Genomic DNA, 23,741 nt, shown 5'->3' with positions numbered 1-23,741 from the left:
TTTCCATTTCAGCTCATACATGGGGCATCTCTATCTGTTGATTTTTACTGTTTCTTCCTCTGTGTAAGATCTTTGGTTTCTTTTCTTTTTCTTCTGTACTTTCCATCTTTCCTGCAGGGGTTTCTTAAGAAAAACTTTTTATCAGGAAAACTTTCTGTTGCTCTCCCTGAAAAATAATGTAGTATACATAGTGTCTGGTTTTGTAAACTTTTAAAAAATACATTGGAAAGGTAGAATTACATTGGATGGTTTCTGGAATGCCTGGCAGTACTCTCTCAACAGCATTTTCTAGCAAAAGTTTAGCATTGTTCCGCCCTTGCATTTTTATGCCTACTTTTTAACTGGCTTGAACAATGGCTACAATGTTCGGCTGCTGCAGGCTCACTCCAGGATCTTTTTATTATCCACCCCCCATCCCTTTCAGATTAAGGAGTAACAGATGTCCAGCCACAGTTGCGCCAACCCACACTACTACCTACAAGTGCACCAACTACTGTACTCTTATCCTCTCCCTACCTTAAAATCCCTCCACTGGGGAATGGAGGGACTGCGTTAAAGCTTTGCATGCGTAGATGAATCTATGCCAGATTCATCTTCTGCTGCTGTTCAGGGTCATTCCTGAGCCTGACTGTCACTGATTCATATACTTAAATTAAATGCTATTGGAAAACAGTAGACAGATATTGTTAATAATTCAGATACATATTCTTGCTGTACATATGTTGGTTGCGTTGTGAAGGTCTTTAAAGACCACACATTCTTTCATGTTAATGTAGGAATACACACTATTGCTGGTTTATTGAAGCTTCTCCCTGATGAGTTATGCTGGTTTCGTGTTGGGTTCTGTAGTGACCAGAAGCAAATGGCAATGCAAGCTACATTGATGGTGGATTAACTGAGTAAAATGAAAAATTAATCTTTGAAATAAGGACTGTATTCTAGTCCCAAGATTTTGCACAGCCTCCATCAATAAATTGTGTCTTACAGTTTATGTTGCATTTACCCTGCGAGCACTACTTTATTAGCATCATCTCTGGTTTTCATTTAGGGAATGTAGGTATCCAGCTAACTAACTGATTTGCCCTGGGTCATGCAGGAGCATGGAAAAGCATATGGTTTTCTCCAGTCCCAAATGAGCATCTCTCAGTTTGAAGCCTCGTCCTCATCGCTCAGGTGTAGACACCTGGTTCTCAGGGAAGGGGGTGGGAAGCTGCCGAAGCCAAATTACAACCTGGCATCAACATTCTTTTTGCCAAAAAAAGAGAGACACAATTAAGGCTAGCCTGAATCTTTGGGTCATACCACTTATCTTTGAAACCTCTCATGCCAATCCATAGATATTTTATAAAAATACTTAGCCATTTTTTAAGACTTTTCATAGTTATTTGAGGAACAAGCAGACATTTTTATGTTTCTGAAAAGTTTGCGTGGATTTTGGAGGGGGCTATATGTAAGAAATGGAACACTTACTAATTAGTTAATGCCCTCCAACACTTTATACCTTCAAGACTCTTTAACTCATAGAAGAGGGAAAGAAACATTAAACCTCTAAACTTTTTTCCCCAGCTCATAATTTAAAATGGCTAAATGGATCATTTTTGAGTGTGTGTAATAAAACTCACTCTTAGGCTGAAACATTGTATTTCAGGTTCACGCTGAATCCAATTTTTACAGGCAACCTGCTAACCTCTTGGAAAAAAATAGGTAGGTTTATAATGGAAATGCTGATCAGCCTTAATAAAGCAACTCTACCAAATGACACAGTTTCATTTAGTATGTGTACATGCATTATGAGTGTATTACTCCCATAATATATACTGTAAATGATATGTGAACAAGACAATATAACATTAAATGCAACAAATATATGTAACTGGTGCAAATATTTGAAAAAATGAAACAAGGTGGTGAATGTGAGCAAACCTTCTATGGTGTAGTAGGAGTACCATTTTGTAAGCCCTTCTTTCTTTTGCAGTACAATTAATTACTGAGTTCATTAATTAATGAACATATTAGAGAAAGACACCATTACTGACCGGTGGAGACCTGATATATTACTGAGTCAATAAACTATTGAACATGAAACAGGACCTTTCAGGAGAATTTTTTCCTCATAACCCACAAACACATATATTATTCTTGCACAGTCAGCACTTCTTTGGTGCCCTTATATTTCATATTACTAATTCTTTTAATCACACATACATACAGCAGTGTTTTATAACCTGGCTAATGAGTAATTGGACAGGTGACATTGGGACTGAGACCCTGAAGTGTCAGGCATAATAGCAGGCTTTTTTTCTTTCTTTCCTCTGCAAGGTTTTTGAGAGTAAGAGGAAGTGAGACAGCAGATGGGATAGGAAGGAGAAAGGACTTCTGTACCAGAAATTTATCAGAGAAATACAGATTTTAAGTGAGCAAGTGGCTTTAGATTGCTGTCTCATGCAAATAAATATGAAAATAAAACATTTGAACTAACTCTGAACTCCTTTAATTGACAACGAACAAAGAGTTTAGCTTAGTCAAACTAATGCTGAATGTAATTTTCTTTAAGTCAGTATAGTTAAGGTAATTCCTTTCACATACAGATAGAGTATGGGGGGGGCAGGTGTTAACGGTTGGAAGAGGCAGGACAATTATAAAGCTTCAGTATCTCTGTGGCTATAGGTACCAAGCACCCTTCCCCCACCTTCGCCCCCAAGTAATCATTGATTGCATCTAAATCTATAGAGATATCTTTTCCTGGCAGCTCTGGTAGTTACAGTAGATTGTTAATCTGTGAATGATCAGAATAAGCCTCTCTTGTCTCAGGAATCTCCATGCAAATTACATCTAAATGCATGCCATAAATTTATAAGTAGCAGTTTGAAGTGCCCAGGTCATCTACTACACCATTTAAAAACATACATGTGTTGCACTTGAAAAAAAAGTCTTACTCAATTTACATTTGCATTTCTGTGGGCCTGGCTGTCCCTTCTCAAAGTAAACCTGTGTAGTTTCAAAATCATCTTAAAGAGAGGTGAAGTGTTAATGAGATGTATTATTGAGACAGATTTTTAATCTCTGTATGAGACTGTAGTTTTAGCATCACTGCTTTGAAATAATTTCTTCTTTTGTAAAAGAGGGAAATACACAAATTTGACAAATGTAATGTGCTAAAAGGTGAAGGGTTATGGCTAGGTACTGGGGGAAGTGATACATGCAAAAGTAAGTTACCGTATGTTTCATGAGGCAGTCCTATTCTTGTACCTCTACCATTTTATCCTGTTTTGGGAACATGTCAAACCCATAACTCCTTTCTGATTTAACTGAGTTACATCTTGTGTGAATCTCAACAGGGAAACTTGAGAATAACCTTTGGATATCATGGGGGGAGGGAAGAGAGACCTGTACTTTTCCTTTTTGTGTATTTTTGCTTCCTTGTTTTGCTCCTGTTTTTTAGGAAGCTGATACGCTGCTATGGGAAGACGTCCCTAGTAACATTGCCCTTCAGGCATTTGGTTCTAAACCAGGAAATTTGCAGAACACCTACATAATCCTCATCCTACCTCCTTTTTTCTCGTAAAGGAAATAGAGCAATTCTTTCAAAGAATTTAGGAATGCGTTCATCTTCGTGGAACAACTGAATATGTTATTATTGAATAAGCATTTTTGTTGTCATTTCCCAGGCATCTTGATGTGTGTTTTTGAAAGAAAATGAATCCTCACTTAAAAGAATGAACGAAGCTGTGAATGTTAGAAGGTTTTTTAGCTGTGCAGTTAGTTCCTTTCTAGCCCTCACAGCAAAAAGAGGGCTTGTACAAAGAGGGGAGAAAAACATTAAAATGTGTTTTCTGTTTCTTTTTCCAGGCCATCCGCTGTACACTGGTAAATTGCACGTGTGAATGTTTTCAGCCAGGAAAGATTAACCTGAGAACCTGTGATCAGTGTAAACATGGCTGGGTGGCACATGGTAAGAAACGCCTGTTCTGGTCTTATCCTTGCTATTCTGTCCGTCTTCCTCCATATCTTTAACTGCTTAGAACTGCGGCAATGGCTGTAGCGGTATCTGCCTGTATGTGCATGTGTGTGCAGTCTCTGCATGTGCGTGCACACACGTGCATGTGCATGTTTTTTTTCAGCAATTTCTAGGATGGAAAAGCAAAGGTCTATTACTCTGGCAATGACTAGAAGTGCCGGTGGAGTTTAACAGCTTGTGCACAGCTCAAAGAGTATATTCCGACCTCCAAGAAATAATCCTGTGCTAACAGGTCTCAGTAGAAAGGCAAAAAGTTTATAGTATGGTTGCACCGCGGAGTTCATGTTGCAAATAAGCACCAGCCAGTAAGTCGCTGAGCCTAGTGGAAATTCAAACATCCCCACGTCAGCCTTTTAGAGCCGGGATGTCAGAATGAAGCCAGTGTATCTTATTTGGCTCACCAGAAGTGTGCGTGTATGATTTGCGAGGCGAACCTGTCTTCCCCATGTGTAAGTAGATGAAGAAAGGATGGAGGGAATACAATCTCTAGCTCTTATCTAAAGACGTGGATGTACACTAATTGCTTAGAGCTCTCTTTTTATTTATCTTTTACTATTTTGTGTGTTTGGTTTCTTTTTTTCTAAACAGTCACTGAGCTCAGAGAGATAGAGATCATGTTCAGTACAGTCTCCATAGACCCAATTAGAAGGCAAATAAGAAGGACACCTACGTCTGAAATGATTAAATGAAAAAGAGAGGAAATATAGAGAAAGATTGCTGTGTTTGGTGAAGAAATTAGTGTCTGAGGTTTCTTCTCACAGTCCAGGCTATTGGCACCTAAGCAAGCATACTCTTCATTCCCCACTTCTGCCAAACATTCAGTGGGTTATATTTTATAAATTTTATTTTACTTTGATGAGATCTGGGGTGGAGGTTCAATTCTTCCCTCCTAACATGCACATGATTTCTGTTTACTTAGTGCACGTCTCTGGATTTCTCTTTGCTTAGTGCATGTCTCTGTGTATTTGTGCCTGAGCACGCTGACAAGTGTGACTGCTCAACCCAACTGAACAGCTAGGAGTGCCACAGGAGCTTTTAAAACAGTCACATACCTGGAAGGGAAGGCAGTAACGCAGGTACGAGGCAGTCCTGGGTCACTTCTTAGTAATGTGCACAGCCTGCCCAACAGCACCCCAGGAACAGCCAGCTGGTAGTTGGTTGCAGGTTCATTACATACTAAAATCTGTAGGGACACGGCTTATTTTTGTTCCGCTTAATTCTCGGCAAGATGTCTTCAGACACAGTACAGCCACACTCACTTTTCTTGGAGGGCTTGCTAAGCCTCACAGCGCTTCTGGAGTTGGGGCATGCTTCAGGCGCTGTGTGGAATCAGCATCTGAGGCTTTGCTGATCCGCAGATAGGACGAGCTAGTCTAGCTGTTTTCCAGGGTGACTCTTCCTGTTGAGTAACAGAAATCAGCAGTCTAACATTTGGATTCTGGCATATGAGTATCCCACTTTCTGTTTTTAACCGTTAGTCCTTAGAAGTAATGTGTGGTCAGATTTTTCTGGTAAATTCTTCTCTGTGAGGCGGTTGGATTCAAAATTGGAATATATGAAAGTAATCCGAGATCACCACAGTGTGCTTAAAAGAAATGGCCCTGTCTTACATCAAATCCAAAAAATGGAAGGAGAATGTGATAATCAGGGGTGCACCATCTGCGCCCATACCTGAGCGCTTTACATTCACAATAGAAAAACGAAGTACAGCTATATGTTAATACAAAGTGTTTTCTTTACTACTGCACCTAGAAAAGAATTCTCTGAGTTTGATTTTAGGTTTGGGGTATTTTTTTTAGTTCTTTCGCTTACTTGCAGTTCTTTTGTTTTTTAGTTCTTGGCGTAGTTTCATATAATTCATGTAGAGTCTTTACATTTTATGACAGAGCAAGACTAGTCAGATGTATGTTTCGTATGCTCACTCAAAGCACAGGCTTATAAATTAGTTCCTAAAGACTGTAATGCATCTGTTTCAGTTGTTGCCCTTAACTGTTTTCCAGAATGTTGAGGGCAACATTCAAGAGGCTGATTAATTCATTGTACTGTAGTACCTGGATTTCAAAATCACAGGATCGAGTTGCTATTCAGAAGTGATTTCCTTTAAACCATTAACACTGTATTTCTAGAAGTTGTTCCTTGAATGCAAATAGTATTTCCAGCTGCTTTAATTGAAGGATTTTCTTCTGATTTTTATTAATGAATTTCAACTCAGATGCTTGACACATGATGTTGTGCTTTATTGAATGTAATTATCAAAGAATAGATGTTTCCAACAGGAAGTGCCATGCTTATTCACTTTTGATAACCTAGAATCATAATTAACTGAATAGTTCAAAAATAGCTTAGAATTGCAGTCTTATGCTTTGCTTGACTGATCTGTGCAGAGTTAGCGTGTGTTAATAACTGCCCATTTAAAATGTTGGAATTCTTGAGTGAGAAGGAAAGGGCATACAGCCACCATGGTATTATTAAACTTAGCAACTATTGGCCTATTTTCTTTTTTCCTGTTTCCATTGTCTTTCTCATGTTTTCCTTCCTTCACCTAAAATGAGCTGCACACGTCTTGAAAAGAAAGGTTCCCTACAAGTTCATTTTTTTTCTATTTGGAGGTGCCAAAAGTAGGATGTCAATATATGAACAGATTCATCAAAGGAGTTCTTTTGTGGCAAGATAAATGTTTCTGTTGGCAAAAGTTCAGTTTATCGAGTTTTGACCCTGTACCCTTATGCTATAGTGGTAATCCTGCCATCAGGGATTTTAAGGCTGAAGCCAAAAGCTGCACAGAACACAGTGGCTTTCTCTAGTACTGCTATGCTTAAAGAGGAATTGAGTATTCCTATTGTGAATATCTGGATTTTTAAAGGGATTTGGAGAACTAGAATTTTAATTTTTTTTTCCAGCTGAAATCTGGCTTTCAAATTGTCAGTTTGGATGGAGATTTATTTACTAAAACAATCAATAAATTGTTTAAATTGGATAAGCCATTTCCTAGGCCTCAAGCAGCACACAGACAATAATTACACGTTTTTCTTTTTCTTTTTTTAAAATGGTTAAGATACTTTGCCCATATGGTGAAAAACAAATTTGGTAAAATCTTAATAGTGGAATTCTGTGGGAAAATTAATTTTAATACAGGCAACTGCTATTTTGTGGTTTTTAAAGAAAGTCTTACTTCTTTAGATCTTTAGATGACTGCAAAAAATTCAAGACTTACTTTGTTTCTTTTTACCTGCAACTTTTGTTATATTACAAGTAACAGACTTTAAGGAGATAGTCATGACATTTTACTAGCTTTGGCACAGAAATTCACTTACTCAAAGTTTATAGGAAATAATGAAAAAAAATTGCCACCCACTTCCCCTAGCCAAAATATCTTAGCCTATGAGAAATTATGCAAGTCTGCAGTAAAGCTGTGTTGATTTCATTGGCTTTTCATTTTGCCTTGTATGCTTGTCATTGATGCAAGAATAAGGATTACTGTGCTAAGGAGAAGCAGAAATACTTGTATTATACCTGGTTCAACAGATTAATAGACCTAATGCACTATCAATAGGAGATACAGTCTACCCTCTCTTATAACTATTTTGCTCTAAAAAAGTGTGTAAAGACGAAATACATTATAGTGTGCTAAAAGTGTTTGACTCTCATTCTCTTTTAATAAGTTGTTTCAGTTATCTCAGACTTCACAATGACTAAAAGACCACAGTATAATAATTTTATTAAATTTTTCTAAAATCATTGTTGCATTGTTTCAAAGAGATTCAGAATATTAAAGATGTTAGTTCCTTGTCTTATCCTCAGAATGATCACTGGTAAAACTCAATTAGACATCACAGAGAAGAACCTTTTTTTTTAGATATTTTGGTATATTGTGCATTCTTGGACCAGCTGAATTTCACACTACTCAGTCTGCTCAGCAAAATGAGGCAGCCTGTGGACATTTTTGCTGTCTTCCTTGTGCACTTTTTTTTCCTCAGAGCAAGCTGGTCTTGAGTTCTCCAGTAATCTTTGCCAAGTCTTCTGCATCATGGCAGTCAGGGCAGCTCTGGGCTGGCCTCGTCATTCTACTACGCTTTAGTGCCTCTACAAGGCGTGCCTGCACATATGAATTATACATGGCCTCATCTCTAACTGGGGACTTGGCCAGGCCTTTTCTTTAGTAACTCCGAGATCAAGTGCCTTTAGGTTTTAATATGATAGGCACTGACTAGCAGATTGCAGCCCATAGTGCAAACCCATTACTCCTTTTTGGTTTGGAAGTTGCCAACCAGTGAGCATTCATGCTCAGAGACTCAGCGTGTGGGTTACACTTTCATCTTGTGAAGGAAGTTTTCTGTTGTCGGTGTTTGTGTAATGCATGCGCTGGCTTGCTGTAAATGAGACCAGCAATGAAAACGGCGGCCGTGCCGCCCGATGGAGAGTGCGCTATCACAGACTCACATGCATGACATGACGGCGACTCCCTGTTCATTCCGAGTGGCTGAGCGGCCGTTCCTGTATGGTAATTTGTAGAGTTGTCAGCTGAGAGAGTAGTGAAGAGAGAGCAAAAGAAAGGAAAGACAATAAATAAATAAATAAAACAAAAATAAGAAATGCTGTGGAAAAATTAGAAATTGCATCTTTCTTTACCCTTAAGTTGCTCTGAGGACTTGGTCTAGAAGGAAGGTTTAGACTTTAAATGTGAGCTGCATGGGAGTGAAAGGAAAAGCAAGGGGAGTGCTATGTTGAATTAAAAGTGAACAGCAGCTAAATTTGTCTCAGTCCAAAGCTATTAAGTGAACAAGATCCAGGTTTGCAAAGTCAAAGGTCAACTCCAATCCAAAAAAAAAAAAAAAAAAAAAAACCCTCTGTTGTTATAGATCTTAGAGTCTCTTTAAAAACTGGCAGAACTGCCATGTTGTTCCTTCCTTAAAAATGAAGATAATAGAGAAAAAATACTAACAGGGAAAGGGGAAATGTAATCCTGTTATTACAATTTTGTGGTAGAATAAATGGGATATATTATATATTATATTGTTCCATAGGATTTAAAAGCAAATCACGACTTTAGCATGCCAAACGTACTTGTTTCCTTCTATCCTGTTTCAAGTCAGTTCTTTAAAATACTTTAAAATGATTTGAGAACGTCATAGATCTCATCTTTTAGTTACACAGAGATTTTCAGCAAAGAGATCTTTCCAATTTATTGATAACAAAAGCTAGCTCTTCATGACTTTTAACATAAAATTGTTTTAGATCTAGTCTGGCTTTTCCTGTACTTTACTGACAAAATCGTTTTAATCCATCGTTACAACTTCCTAATGACCCTGAAGGTTGAGGCATATTTTTCACTATTTAGTTGCTTCCAGGAACCTTACCTGATAACATTTATTACTGGTAAACACTTTTTGCATCAAGGTCCCCTTTCTGCCTATGTGTCCTCTTTTTCCTTCCCCTCACCAGTAGCTCCCAAACTGGCCAGCGCAGCACAGAGAGGGTGCATGCTATTATGTTGTGGGTACTCTGGCCCCAGTATCTGGTTTTAAAGACTGGCACACCAGTAGGAATGATGTGACAGTGCCTGCCTTTGTTTACTCTGAGATTGTCCTTAATACAAATCAACTTGAGGTAAAAGCAGATGAAAATATCCAAGTGTTACGACATCCAAGATAAATAATATTGCTACAAAGGTTTATAAGATGCAAGTGACAGGAAATAAAACAACAAATGATTATCCCAAGACCAAATTAAAAGGACTTCCCTCTCCATCCTTGTATTCAGCTGATACCTACATAACCCTGTGGTCAAGGGTTTATCTCTCATGCGAGTTGGCGCCCTCAGGTCACCTACTGGAAGAGACCTGCAGGCTCTAACGTTTGTGCGTTGGCACTCACACCTCCTGCCTTCCTTGGATTTCCCTGGGGGTCCATTCAGACTGAAATCTTTTTTTTCTTCTTCCCTGCCACCCCCAGGACATCTTCATGCTTAGCTCAATCAGGAAGAGGTTAGACCTTCCGCCCATGACACTGTCTGCTCATGGTCCTAGTTTTGAAAATGCAGATGTTGCTTGGGCATGGCCAGGTGAGATTATCCCTGACCAGACAGTAAGCAAAGTCAGCTAAAAGCTGCTCCAGTGCTGGCTAAGCCCAGAACAGATCATTACCAATGGTGAAATACAATGCCCTTTCCTGCTGGTCTGTGCTATGTTTACATCCTAAAGTGAAGTCTTTTCTCATTATGAACACTTTATTGTACAAAAAACTTTAATGCACAAGTCACACTTTGTAGTCTCCCATAACTGGGAGTAATGCCTTCAGCTCACCAGCAACTCTCATTTGAAAACAGACATCCTGGCAGTCAGATTGCTTTGTATTGGTAATAGATGTGCAGGTGACTCTTCTCAGCCCTGTACTGGAAGAATACACTGTCATTTATTTATATTTGCGGAAAGGCTTTTTGTACAAAAGCAGAATTCTTCTCCCACTGAGAATCCCAACCGCTGTCTGCATGACTGGAGGGCATCATGCCCTGTTGCTGTGTATACCTGTGTTCACTACCTTGCTGCTGATGTACTTTACAAGAAAGTGGCTATAAAAATAAGCAGTACTCTGTAACAATTAAAAAAGAATTGCCACTATTTCTGCTTTAGTCCTCTGTTTTGTGGGCAAGTTTTATAATATTTATATCTAGAGATTACGTATATGTGTTAGGTTGATCAGGTAGACACAAAGTTTGGGGCAAGAATAACCTGCTTCCAGCACTAGAACAGCATTTCAATAACAAAACAGTGATTCAGTGGTTACAGGTATAAATTCTCTGCCTTTGCTGGTTCTACTCTTGGTAATATACACTGAGACCATAACGTGGTCCAAAGCTTCATTTTCTATCTCTGTAGTTGACTTACTCTTTGCAATTTTGTTCAAGTTGCTTCCCAGTACCTCAATTTCCCAGTCATATAATAGCCACTTTTATAGGTATGATCTACCTTGACTAGCTATAAAATGTCCAGAGAGGTTTAGACTGAGGGTATCGCAGAAGTGCAAGGTATTGTTATGTGGTGTCCATCATTATTTAGATTATATTTTACAAAGAAGGCTTTATCTCATTTAGCATACCCAGTAACATGGGGTGAAATTCTGGGAGATGTCATGGACGACCAATCCTCTCTTCCTAAGGAGAGAATCCATTAAGGAAAAGAATAGGCTTACTATGTACAAAATGGAGCAAAGGCAAAAAAAAAAATAATAATAATTTTTTTAGCACTGAGAGGAATTATACTTGAATTGGAATTACCCTTTTCAGATATAGTAAGGCTTCGTTTTGGAAAGGAAGGCAGTGAATTCCTTTAACTTATCCCCTTAAGTGTGCTGATTGATAGGAAGTTCACTACAAGACATAGCTTGAGCATAGAAGCAGCAGAGTGTCCAGAGCTTGCTGCTAGATTCCTAAATCAGTAGAATAAATTCTGTGGGACCTGCAAGCACAAATTACAAGCAGATTTCTGGGGCAGCCACTGTGGACTTCTCTAACATGCACTTGTGGGTCCCCAGGATGTCTAGGTGATGGTACCTGCTTACTTGTCTCTTTTAACACCTATGCTGCTGCACATGAATTGCTGTGATGTGCTAACCACTTTATCATTTTATTACACTTTATTACATCATAAATTTTTATATCTTCTTAACGATCCTACAAGAAGCTTAATTGTTTATAGGAACATCTTAATTAAGTAGAGTTCACTAGGTTAAGCAGAACACAAATTGAAAGAGTTATAAATGAAACAAACCCTACCACTCCATTCAGTATAGCTTCAGAAGGTTAAAATGGGATTTGATTGCAAGAATAAAAATTTCATATTGCTTTCAGATGTTACAGAGTAACGTTAATACCATGGATAACTTTACCTCTCCTTTCTGTTTTGCAACTGTGAAACTCACTGGATGGGAAAACCATAACTTTTTTTTACATACTAGGAAGAACTTTGACTTGAGTTTTATCATTATGAAGAAACTTTCCCCAGATTAATTTAGCAGACAGCAGTGCTACTTTATTATCCCATTTCCATCTGCATTTTAGAAATAGCAAAGATAATACAAGAAGCATATAACATGAGTCTCAAAGACTAATTATATTGTAATTGATTACAGTCAAATTTGCTGAAGTATATTTAACAGGAGCTGTGTGAAATGGTCACAGTACATGAACTTTATGGCAGTCTCTCATAAGTGTCTTGTTTAGTTGCTGGGGGGTGGGAAAGATCGATATTGTGAAGGGTAGAACTAGCTGTTTGACCCAGTCTTCCAAGGGTCTGCACATCTTCAGCTGTCAGCACCGTTAGGGCAACAAGTCTTCCAGGGAAAACTGAGGTGGTTTAGCACAGGTGGAAAAGCATTTCATAGGCTTGAACCAGAGCTACACTGAGATTGATATACCACCATGGTATCAGCTTGTCCTTGTGAAATGCCCCCACAAAACAGTATTTTTCTACTGCATCCAAACAGAACAACGTTTCTTAATGGGCAATGCCCGTTACGTTTTTATTACAATTTTCAAGGCTGCTTAAAAGATGGTATGGGTTGCCTAGAGAAGTGGTAGAATCTCCCTCACTGAAAATATTCAAGACTTACCTTAACAGGGCCCTAGATTACCTAATCTAAGGCTCTGCTCTCAGTAGAAGGCTTAACAAGATGATCTGCAGTGGCCCTGCCAGCCTCGACTTTTCTATGGGTCTGTGAGTCACACTTAACTGAATTGGAGGGCATTAGGATTAAGATGGAGGTCCTCCAAATCTAGACCACCAATCCAGGACTCCTGAATGTGCCTTTGTCTCACTCTTTGTAGTATGTCAACCAGATAGTATTAACTGCATTACAATATATATGAGCTCCAGTTTCACCATTAATAAGGGGAGAGAACAGCTTTAAGAATGGGTCAGGGGCTGATAGGAAGGAGGCATTAGACTTTGAAAACTAGGAGATAGGAAAGCTTGAAGGTGAATGACTAGCCAGGGCAATAGGGTGCATTATATTAATTTAATGTCTTCTGTTATAAATTGTAGGTTTCAACAGTGACAATGTCAATCCATGTGTCAAGGACAGCAAGATTGGGGCTGCTCCATGAGGGGAACTGAGCCAGGAGCCCAGGGTGGCCCCAGCTCAGGCTGTCCCCTCACTGACAGGGAGAAGTGGCCCGGGGACTGAAGAAGGTGGGCAGAGATGGGGGCTTGTAACAGGGTCCATCAGCTGCCCCAGACACTGCAAGCAGGGGACAAGGTCCAGAGTCCAACCAGGGGCTCCAGTTAGGAACGAAAGGAGACACGGCCAGACACAGGACTGGAGACAAGACCACGGTGTGGGTCTAAGGGACATCCAGGAGAGACGACTGGACACATGCACACCCACAGCATAGCCCAGGCAGAGACTGAAGGCCCAGACCTGAGCTTAAACAGGGGACTTGGAGCCATGTTCTGAGGATGCAAGGTGGATATCTCCAGGGAGGCTGGTCAGGCCCATTAAGGCTGTTGGTGCACCCAGCCCTGAGGCCATAGGCTGATCCGTAGTTGCTGCTTATCACTTATCACAGGTGACAAGTAACATCAGCACACACAAAGGTAGCTGTACCCTGGGCCCTCACTTCATTGCTTCTCCATCAGGATAATCATCATGGCTTAAGTCCTTCTTCCTGTCACAAATCCACACGCTGTCAGAGAAGGCTGTAGGGTCGAAACCCTGCAGCAGACCAGAGGCTCTGTCTCCTCCTTGTCCTGGTCTCTATACTCAGGGGTCCACCTTTTCATTTATACGGTGTGCCCATGCAGGAAGCGTCTAACAGCCCAGATGTTTTTCTGAGACCTGGGAGTGAAGGTCCCTTACTGCTTGTTCCTTTGAACACGTTAGAAATCAACAAGAAAGAGGTGAAAAAAACAACTGCTTTATTTATTTATTTATTTATTTAAAAGTCAGTTATGTGTTTAAATAAGTGCTCATCAAGTACTACACAGTCAAAGTTAGTTCTAACCTTCATTTCATAGGCAATAAATTAGAGAAAAGTTTTTTTTTCCCTCTATATTCATGTTTTCCACTATCGAAGAAAAGTTTTTGTATATTAAAAAATAAATAAATAAATAAAAGAAAACACCTGTTTGGCTTGCAGGAATTGGCCAGGGAGGCTGTTTTCCTGACAGGCCAAAAGCAACCAGCACAGGGCCCCTTTAAAAAAAGAGTCAGGATTTTTTTCCCCCCTATTTCATGTGAGCATTGGCAGAAACTCTGACAAGCAGTTCTTCATATTTTATTATGTTCTTGTCTGGCAGAATCTCTGTCAGGCAAAAACCTTGTCAGCGGAAAACCTGTCGTAGGATCAGAGGAGACAAAAACAGGTGTCACAGAGGCAGTCAAAACTGAAGGAAAAAAAAGATTAGGCTAAAGAGAGAAAGGCAGACAATTACATTAATGCCATTGCTTTTATCTTATAGATGTGTGTTATTATCTCGGGGTGCTGAGTGCGCAATTGCCTCAAAGAAAAGTAGACAGGAGACAAGGGGAAACTTGATAGTTATTAACTGAAGAGGCAGTGTGTCAAAGCTGGATGGGGTTCAAAGTTTTGCAGAGGGATAAAAAAAAATTGCAGACAGCAAGCAATGTCTGTGAACAAACTGTGATTCTGCTTTCGGCTACATAAACCTAGTAGCAATCTAAATGTTTCAACTTGGAATCAGATCATAGAGGGAAAAATTAATGAAGTATTTCATTCAGACTTTTTTTAATAACATTTATTTTGTGTACATGCAACTGAAGTGCTTTTTTATTTTTTTGATCTGTTATAAAAATGTTGTTAGAGCATGAGGCATGGTGAGGCATGAAGACATTTATCAGTTTAGTTGCTGTGTTGTTTGGATTTGAAACACCTATTATCAACACACGTTTAATTTTAAAATGCTATTAAGAAACCTTTTACTAAGTGTGAACATCTGTACATGCAAGCTGTAAATTAGGAGATCACATATGTGTCCCTCTGTCAGGGACTAAATACATTTGGCAAATGGTTTCCATTATTAGCTTTTAAATACTTAAAAGTCGGAAGGAAAAGTTGTTTTTGTCTATGAATCAGAATATACTCTACTTCCTCTCCTTCCATGACCTTTTAAAATCTACAGCAGCTTAGTGAATGTTTCTCTTCAATCTAGATTAAATTGTGACAAGCAGGAAGACAGGAGTGAAATGGAGATAGCCAAAGGATGCCATATTATAGGTGGTATTTATGCCCAGACTGATTCTGGATGTTCAGCCACGCATATAAATGCTGAAGTCTTTCCCTCTGTGTGCTTGAGCAAGGGGATGAGTGGGATAATTTCCTAGCTCATGAAAATATTTGAGCCATTCAGTAGACAGTGGCAAGCTTTCTTGTCCATGCTCACCTTCTAAGCATGACATTTTTCAAGAGCAAATTTTTTCACCTATAAAGTGCACCGCATTACACCATGTGGCAGGTGGTATTAAAAATGCATCCCGAGGGAGGCTAGCTCAGACCACCTCTTACGACTGCAGTAGTTTGCCTATCCCTCCAGCAAATTAGTCATTCGTAGGCTACCTTCTGTTCTTGAAAGGGTTTGTTACTTTTTTTTCTGTGGTTGATGAAAAAGTAGAAGAAGAAAAGCTTGAACGCTGAAAAATATGAAGCTATGCTTGTTTACCAGTAATGAACAGCAGACTACAGTGCCCCACATTGCCATTAATAATACTGTATCTGTTTTACCATACTCTACGTGCTCTAGTTGCAACAGTATTATAGAATCTTTTATGTTCTTTTTGTATATTTACTCTGTCTCTTCATCTGTTCTCTTGCTTCAGAGAGTGTCCCATTTATTTAGATAAAAGATATCTGGAAAGTTCCTGAATTATTTGTATGTTTCATTTCTGGTTCAGACTACAGAAAAATTCTTTTTTGTTTTCCTATTGACGCATATCAAACCTAGTAATCTGGAAAGACGATGATATTTTTTAAATTATGTGTTGTCATGTGCATGTGTGTATGCACACTCAGGCTGTGTCCCTGTCTGGTAGATAATAGAACTGGTTAGAGAGCCTGCAAGAAAATCAGAAAGTAGGAATGCCCAGTTTTAGAACTGAAATAGAAGCAGATCCCTTATAATCAGTAATCTGACGTTGCAACCTGCCGCTGCTCTTCTGTGGTGTTCTGAGATGTGCAGCCAGGCAGATCAGCTGAGAATAATGATTTTCACTAGATCTTTTTTCTGTCTCTGGAGTACCTAAATATTATAGAAGATCAGGAAATTAGTAACTAGTATGTTTATTTACAACTCTACTTGCACTAAAACTAGCATATGTAAGATGCTTTTATATGTAATTGAGGCAAAGATCTTATGCTTTTATTTTACCTATTCAAATAAACAATATCAATGCTTTAAAATATAAAATTAATTAGTGCATACTTATATTTCTGTTACTTAACAAAAATCCACTCAGAAACGAGGCTTTTAATTTGGCTGATAGTGTCCACTACACATTGCGAAGGAAGGGGTCCCAGGTTAATGTGTAAGTTTGCATAGCTGGTGCTATGAACTTGCCACAATGTGGATAAAAAGAGAGATTTTCTCTTCATTTTCTGGCTTTTCAGAAATTGAGCAAGTAATTGGGCCTTATTTTAATGTACCTTTTGTACTTAATTTCCTTTAAATTGCGTAGGGTCCAGAAACGTAGTGAAATGTAAATGGCAAAGTAGATTCCCCTCTCCGTGTTTTATTACACTTTAAAAACATCACAAATGGAACATTAGATTTTTTTGTTTGATATATTATAAACAGATCCAAAGCCTTTGGCTGGAATTTTTCATAGTGCTACAGGTGTAATGTGAAGATAGATATTGTATCAATTTCATATGACCCCTTTAGAATTCAAATCATACTGTGCAAAGTCTCAGTAAAATCTGGGGGATTTTGCTTACTATCCATGTTGGTAAAGTGTAGATAAGCCAAATACTAGCAAGAACTTTAATACTAGCCTTCATTTGCAGATACATGGCTTGCAGTACTTTTTATGAAGTCTTTTTCTTCACCCTTAGATGTTCACACAGTTGATAAGAAAGCATGTTTGGCCAAGATTTTTTTAAGGTTAGATAGCTCAGTCTCTACTTAGGTGCTTAAAATAATTGGCCTGATACTCATAAATGTCAAGTGCTGTGCAGTTCTTGGCATCCTCAGTCCCTATATATCCCCCTCTCTTCCTGAAAAAAAGTTACAGGCAAGTTACATAGGCATCTGGGTGAGCTTGACTTTTCGCTATCCGGATTTTCTCAGTACCCATGAAACTTGCCACTCGCATTTCACCTACCATGATTGCACATGTAAACACCACCATCACCACCAAAAATACTCTACAGTGCATTCAAACCCTTCAGACAGGAAGATTCATTCCTTCTAAATCTTTTGGGTTACTTGGGTGAGTGCCCTTTGCAAAATTTAAGTGTTGAAAGCAGTGTACCAAGACCAAGATGTAAACAACTGGAGTCTACTTCTTTTACTGTAAGAACAGATAGAAAGCTTGTATATTGTGTGCACAGGCACAAAACATGTAAATATGTTGGTGTAAAAGGATGTAGCTCAAAGGAACATGTCATTGGGTTTTGTGTGTCTTCACAGAAGTGCCATTTGCAGCAACAAAATAACAGTTGATTACTTCAGTGCAGAAAGAAAGGTTTCCACCTTGAAATTGCAAAAGGCTAAAGATAGTTCTAACAAAATCTCAAACATATTGATACTTTATGAAATCTTTGATTAATGAGTCCATACAGGGATTATGGTGCATGCTTAATACCTCAGAGTTATGTGAGAAAAAAAAGGGATGAAAGGTTCCTAATTATTACACTGATTGCCTAACTGGGCATTTTCAGATGCTGAAGACAAATTTCTGTAACTCCTCTTCTTCTTCCTCTTCTTCCTTTTTCCCCTTTTTTATTCTTAAAATTCTTGAAACCAGTATTTAAGAATTGAAATTCAGAATTCATTACGGAAATATTACTCTGCTGTATGTTGCTGTAGTAAAACTCAAGGGCCTTTTTTGGAGCATTCCACAAAAGTTTTGATTACTTTACTGTGTAAAGGATATGATTTTAAGATTCATGAGACCTCTTCTTCCCCTCTCAGTGAACAGCTTTCAGCTCAGATTGAGGTAAGAGTACCAGGCTGTGGGGGCAGTGTGAAGAATTGATTTGAGTTGTTAAGAGAAAGGTTTTGTAGCCTAAGCACCTAGCTGAACCCAAAACAGTCATTTTCCTGAAAAGATAGTGCAGTTTATAACCAAAAAGTCACAATCATATTAAGACTTTTCTGGGTGAAGTTTTGAGCCCTCTGAAACTGTAAGTAATACACCTCATGCTGCACAAGGAAGGGACTTGCGAGTTCATGATGATCAGTCAGTCATATCTTCTTAATAAGAACACATCTGTTTATGTCATTTTTCAGGTATGATAAACTTCGTTCTTATATATAGCACATTTCATCTTGAAGTCTCTGAAGCACTTGTGAAATCATACACTACTGCAGATAATGTTAAACATATTCATCTGTGAAATACAGTATTGTTCATTAGCATACAGAAATGGAACCAGCAGTTTAGGACAGGAAGTGGTGAAGAATGCCTGGTCCACAAGAGATTAAGTAGGTGATGCAAGGTAATGGAATACAATTATCTACTTTAAGATTTAGCAAGAGGGATAAAATTAGTAGTCTTGTCTTTACAGAAAGAACAATGAGACTAAGGTCCTTTTAGTATCTCTTATCTGAAAGAGGATGTGTCTAACTACAGAAATGGCCTCCTGAATCCTCCTAGGGCAGCAGGCATTACTTCATTGCAGAGGGAGAAATCAGTCAGGAGTACTACAGAAACAACTTCTTTCCACTATTAGCAGTATCTTAAAGAAAAAAGATAATAGTTTATAAATGATGAATTGTAGTGAAAAGTTGAACTCTCCAGGCAAGTGCAAGTGGTTTCAGTAATCAATGATCCATGAGAATTTGAGGTGTTTACCATACCACTGTTCCTCGTATTGGCACAAATGCATCTCCTTCCTCTTCATGTACCTTTTATTTTTTGCTTGTAGCATGAGGTCTGTCTTTATTTTGCAAACTTTGTGGAACACGCCCATGCAAAAATGCATGCTTTGTTGTGTTATAAATTAAACATTTCAGTGCATATCCTGACTTGTACTTTAACAGAATAAAATTCACTACCTTTGTTTGTGTATTATTTAATCTGTGAAATAAAGCCCCAACTCCAAGTTGGAGATCACTTCACTGACACTTAGAATGTTAATCTAACAAAGGACTCCTTCTTCATTGTTTTTGTGTTCTGAGAAGCAGAAGTCCTTGGATAATACTGCTTGAAAACAAATGTTTTAGATCAATAAGATCTAAACAGGGTATCTTCTAAAAATGTTTGTCTACTCTTCAACCAGTGTGCTTAGTCCTTCAGAAGGACCTTTTTTATTTCTTCTTTTCTCTTCCATCTTGGCCTTTCCAAAACTACTATTCTCAGAGTAGTCACACTACATGAAGTGGATTATTGTCCTCATTCCATCTATTAGTTTTATGACCCACCCAATAGTCTTTAGATACAGACGTCTTTCAGTCATTCTGACTCGGGCCAAATTGGAATCCACCACCTTAAAATCTTAAGCACGTCTCTTCTTTAGCTAAAAGTACTTGCTTCTCCACACTGTAGGCGTAGGGTTTTCTGTTAAGTAAAGAGGAACAAAGACAAATATTAAATATATTAGACGTATGGTATGATGCAGTGGTTAAAGAGCAAGATAGAGTTTTAGGAAACATACATTTTGTTCTTTACCGTGGTCTAGATTTGTGTAATCTCTGACAAGCCAGTTAACCTGTTCCAGCCATGGTCGTATTCTGTAAAACTGAGGGTGGAAAGCTTGAGTGATACAGGCCTGCCTCCAAAAGGTATTACAAAACTGTAATCAATGCTTAATTATTTTGAGAGGCTTGGGTATTAACATTGATATTATTAGCAGCATTCTTTCTATTGGTAATAGCAGTAGTATTTTATTAAGTATCAATATTTTACTCTTTCCAAATAGTTGCCTCCCCATGTGTGTATGTATATATATATATATACACACACATATATATACACTTATATATATATATATAATCTCAGCACACATCCAGCAAAACCTGAAGTTATAAAATCAATTTTCTAGGTTTTTCTATCCAATCACTTTGATGACAGATCTGTTACAGCAGTAGCAAAATAACCATGCAACAAACAATATCATGCAAAAAGGGGGGAAAAAACTGTAGGCAAGTATTTGAACTATTTAGGCTTCAATCAAATCCCATTCATTAGACCTTGTAAATAAATCAGTCCCACATCATAAAGCCTGTGCAGTTGAAGTGCTTTGGAAGAAGAGCTTTTGGAAGAAAAATCCCACCCTTCACATTCTTCAGTATAAATGTCTTGTGGAGAGACATAGGACTGCAGTCCCCAGGCTTGCCAATCCCTTATCTTTTGTGAATGTTAAATTAATATTTAAAGCTATTTATTCAAAGTTGACTTAACCACTAGAATAGGAAAGATCAGACAAATCAGTTGCAAGAAATGAAGTATGAGGAAACCAGAACTCTTTGACAAAGTATTCCTTGGAGTAAATGTGTTGAATGAAGCCAGCGAGTAAATGATAAGGGCCTTTGCGCTCTGGATGTAAGAAAGCAATTTATCAAGAGTACATGAACTCTCCAGTGACCATAAGCCAAGAAGAAACTAAAGCAGAGGAGGAAAAGTCCCTATAAGATTATTTTAAGTGCTCAGAAAGTTCTGTTTAAAAAAAGCAGGCAGAAGCTTAGGTGCTGCAACATACCCCATAAAATGGAAAGGAAATTAAATGCAAACATTGATACTCAGTAAAGTGTGTTGTGCCATATGTAATTCCATCATATTTAACTTCATGAGGGGATAAGAATTACCAGCATCCTGTAAACCTTCCCTCCCTTCATCTCCTTAAGTTATTCATGTCACAGTGAATAACATAAAATTCACACAAAAGGGTAAACTAAACCAAAGTGTATTACTTACTAAGCAGTTCAAGTAGCAGCATCATTAGCTGTATGGTAACTCATAGAACTAGTTTTTAGAATGTTTCAAAAGTTGGGGGGTGGGATGTATCTGTTTGTGTCTTTTTCTTTCCCTAGAGGTTAAGTCTCAAACTTTTAACAGTTCCGGTTAATTTTGCACAGCTGCAGTCATGGTCATTAGTTCATTCACAAATTTTCCAGGATTTCTTTTGAAGTTATGAGTGTCATAGTCTTTCATACTAAAATGAGCACCCTTATGCTGCAGGAGTCAAAGTTAATCATGACTTTTGGAAACTAGGCCTGTTTTGGAGTGCACCTGCAATAAACAATCAACTAGGTGATTTTCTACGGAAAACATAGTGTGTGTCCCAAACTGGATGCACTTAGATAATTCTTTGCTTTTTTCTTGCCTTTTCTTTGGCTCTTCTCTTACTGTTAGCCCTTTCTCTTTCAGCCTTGGACAAGCTTAGTACTCAGCACCTCTACCACCCAACCCAAGTGGAGATCGTGCAGTCCAACGTCGTGTTTGACATCAGCAGCCTGATGCTCTACGGGACCCAGGCCGTGCCCGTGAGACTGAAGATACTACTTGACCGACTTTTCAGCGTGCTGAAGCAGGAAGAGGTGTTGCATATCCTACACGGCTTAGGCTGGACTCTGCGGGACTACGTTCGGGGCTACATCCTTCAGGTAGGAAGTACAGCGAAGCGTGTTGCCAAACCCAGTTAACTGACATTTTTTTTCCCTGCCCGATTAGTTACTGCGCACCCACAGAGGTAGAAGGCTGTGAGGTAAATTTAGTGTGTTGCATGGAAGGCAGAATAAAATACGCCATTTTTACCTAAGCTAAAAAAATGCAGGTTCCTCAGTACTATAGTATTCCTTTGTACTTGCTTACACTTATTGTAGGAAATACCTCCAGTACTGCAAATAGTGAGGTTAGCTAGCTGCAAGCCTGACTTAGTCATGAAGGCAACTGGCCTATTTTCCATGGCTACTCTCGGACTTCATAAACTAAGATCTGAGTGAGCAGCTCCTTCAGCTTTTCTTTCCTTCTTTAACTAGATACCTAATATGGGATAGTTATAATGGGGGCTGTGGTAGTGGCTGTGTTAGGAAGCATCCTTATAATGTCAAATATCAACAGGAAAAATCCTGTTTATAAGGTTATTTTAAAAAGGTAGCTTTAAATAAAGTTTTACATGTGACTTGGTTAAAATTAAGTAAGCTAACAGAACCTAACATAATTAAATAGAAAAAAAAGATAGGCTTGCTTTAATCATGAATATTACCATGCATATTTATAGCTGCTTATCTGAAAAATTACATCTGTTAGAGTCCAAAGTTATTTCTTCCATTTCATGTTCACCAGGCTACTTCTGGTTGAGAAGCTAATACTACATGATTCTGAGTGCTGTAAATTGCTGAGTGCTGAGTAGCTGAGTGCTACTTACTTTGTGGGAGCTCAGCACCTTCCAGAAGTCATCCAGTTATTCAAGTGGACGTACCAGAAAGCGGAATTTTCAAATTTAAGACAAAGTTTTTCAGATTTATTTCATTACTGTCTGAGACAAAGATAACTTACTTGGCATTACACAGAAAATATAGGAGTCTTTATTCCTGCTCTGGGGAATTCTGAATGTATTCTTGAATTACTCTTCAATTTTCTGTCTTTAACGTGAAAGCAGTAAATTAGCCTTACATAGTTATATGTACCTTTATATTCCATGTTCTTAAATATTTTCTAATATGCTGGATATATAGATTTTCACAGAAGAGTTCTGAATTGTCAAACAGTCCTACAGGAAGAGTAATAGACAAGCTATTACTCTTATAATGAGATCCTGTTATTCTTATAAAGATGTGTACAAATGGAATTCTTAGATTATTTTAGGATTCTGTCAGGTATCTATTTTGTAAAAGCTAAGTGATACACATGTTCACATATAAAAGAATTAATCTCTTCCACTACCAATCTACAACTTTAAGATATATGTAGATATTTATACATGGTACCTATACATTTATACATGTAGATATCCATAAATGGATCTATGATATATATGGATGGATGTGTATCTACAGATGATAGAAATGATATATGCTAGACATTTACAGAGATATGTATTTTTAACGGCACCATGTGCATATTGCACCATATTTTAGATTCCTGGATTCTAAATGCCACTGATTGACAAGGCTGGAAAAATATGATTTGCAAAAGAATCCCTGTAAAAATGCATCCTTTCCAGGATACAATGCTAGGAAAATTGCCATTTGTTAAATGCCATGAATAATTAGGGGTAATATTACATGCTTAGAATGTAATTCAGCATCCCTTATGGACAAGCAGACTGACTGAAATCAGTAGTTTCCTTGTTATAGAGATTGTCGAATCAGGCCCATATTGATTTTGTTTTAATTATCTTATGGAATGATCTTAAGATATGCAAGAATGGCTTGTAATATAATTACACAGAGGTTTATAGAGAGTCAGACTGTGACCTGTGCATCTGAATGGTGTAAAGCACTATAATAAACCATTAGGCTAGAGTTCAGTTTATCTGGCTAAAACTCAATCACAGTGTAGCCCTCAAGGCATGAATTTTACCATTATTGCATTCAACAACAATATATTGA

At 38.2% G+C, this 23,741-nt stretch overlaps 1 protein-coding gene across 13 annotated transcripts in view; it reads left to right on the top strand.

Annotated features, from left to right (window-relative positions):
- Nucleotides 1–23,741, top strand: part of BNC2 (basonuclin zinc finger protein 2) — a 355,957-nt gene that overhangs the window by 209,011 nt on the left and 123,205 nt on the right. For all 13 annotated transcript variants that reach the window (XM_064501854.1, XM_064501846.1, XM_026097830.2 and 10 more), the window contains 2 exons: nucleotides 3,850–3,952; nucleotides 21,556–21,791. In XM_064501854.1, coding sequence (XP_064357924.1) covers nucleotides 3,850–3,952; nucleotides 21,556–21,791 — 339 coding nt within the window. The remainder of the gene's footprint in view (nucleotides 1–3,849; nucleotides 3,953–21,555; nucleotides 21,792–23,741) is intronic.

The sequence above is a fragment of the Dromaius novaehollandiae genome, chromosome Z (genome assembly GCF_036370855.1).
Source record: "Dromaius novaehollandiae isolate bDroNov1 chromosome Z, bDroNov1.hap1, whole genome shotgun sequence".
Lineage (NCBI taxonomy): Eukaryota > Metazoa > Chordata > Aves > Casuariiformes > Dromaiidae > Dromaius > Dromaius novaehollandiae.
The sequence above is the reverse complement of the archived record's forward strand: the minus strand, read 5'-3'. Positions and strand labels throughout refer to the sequence as shown.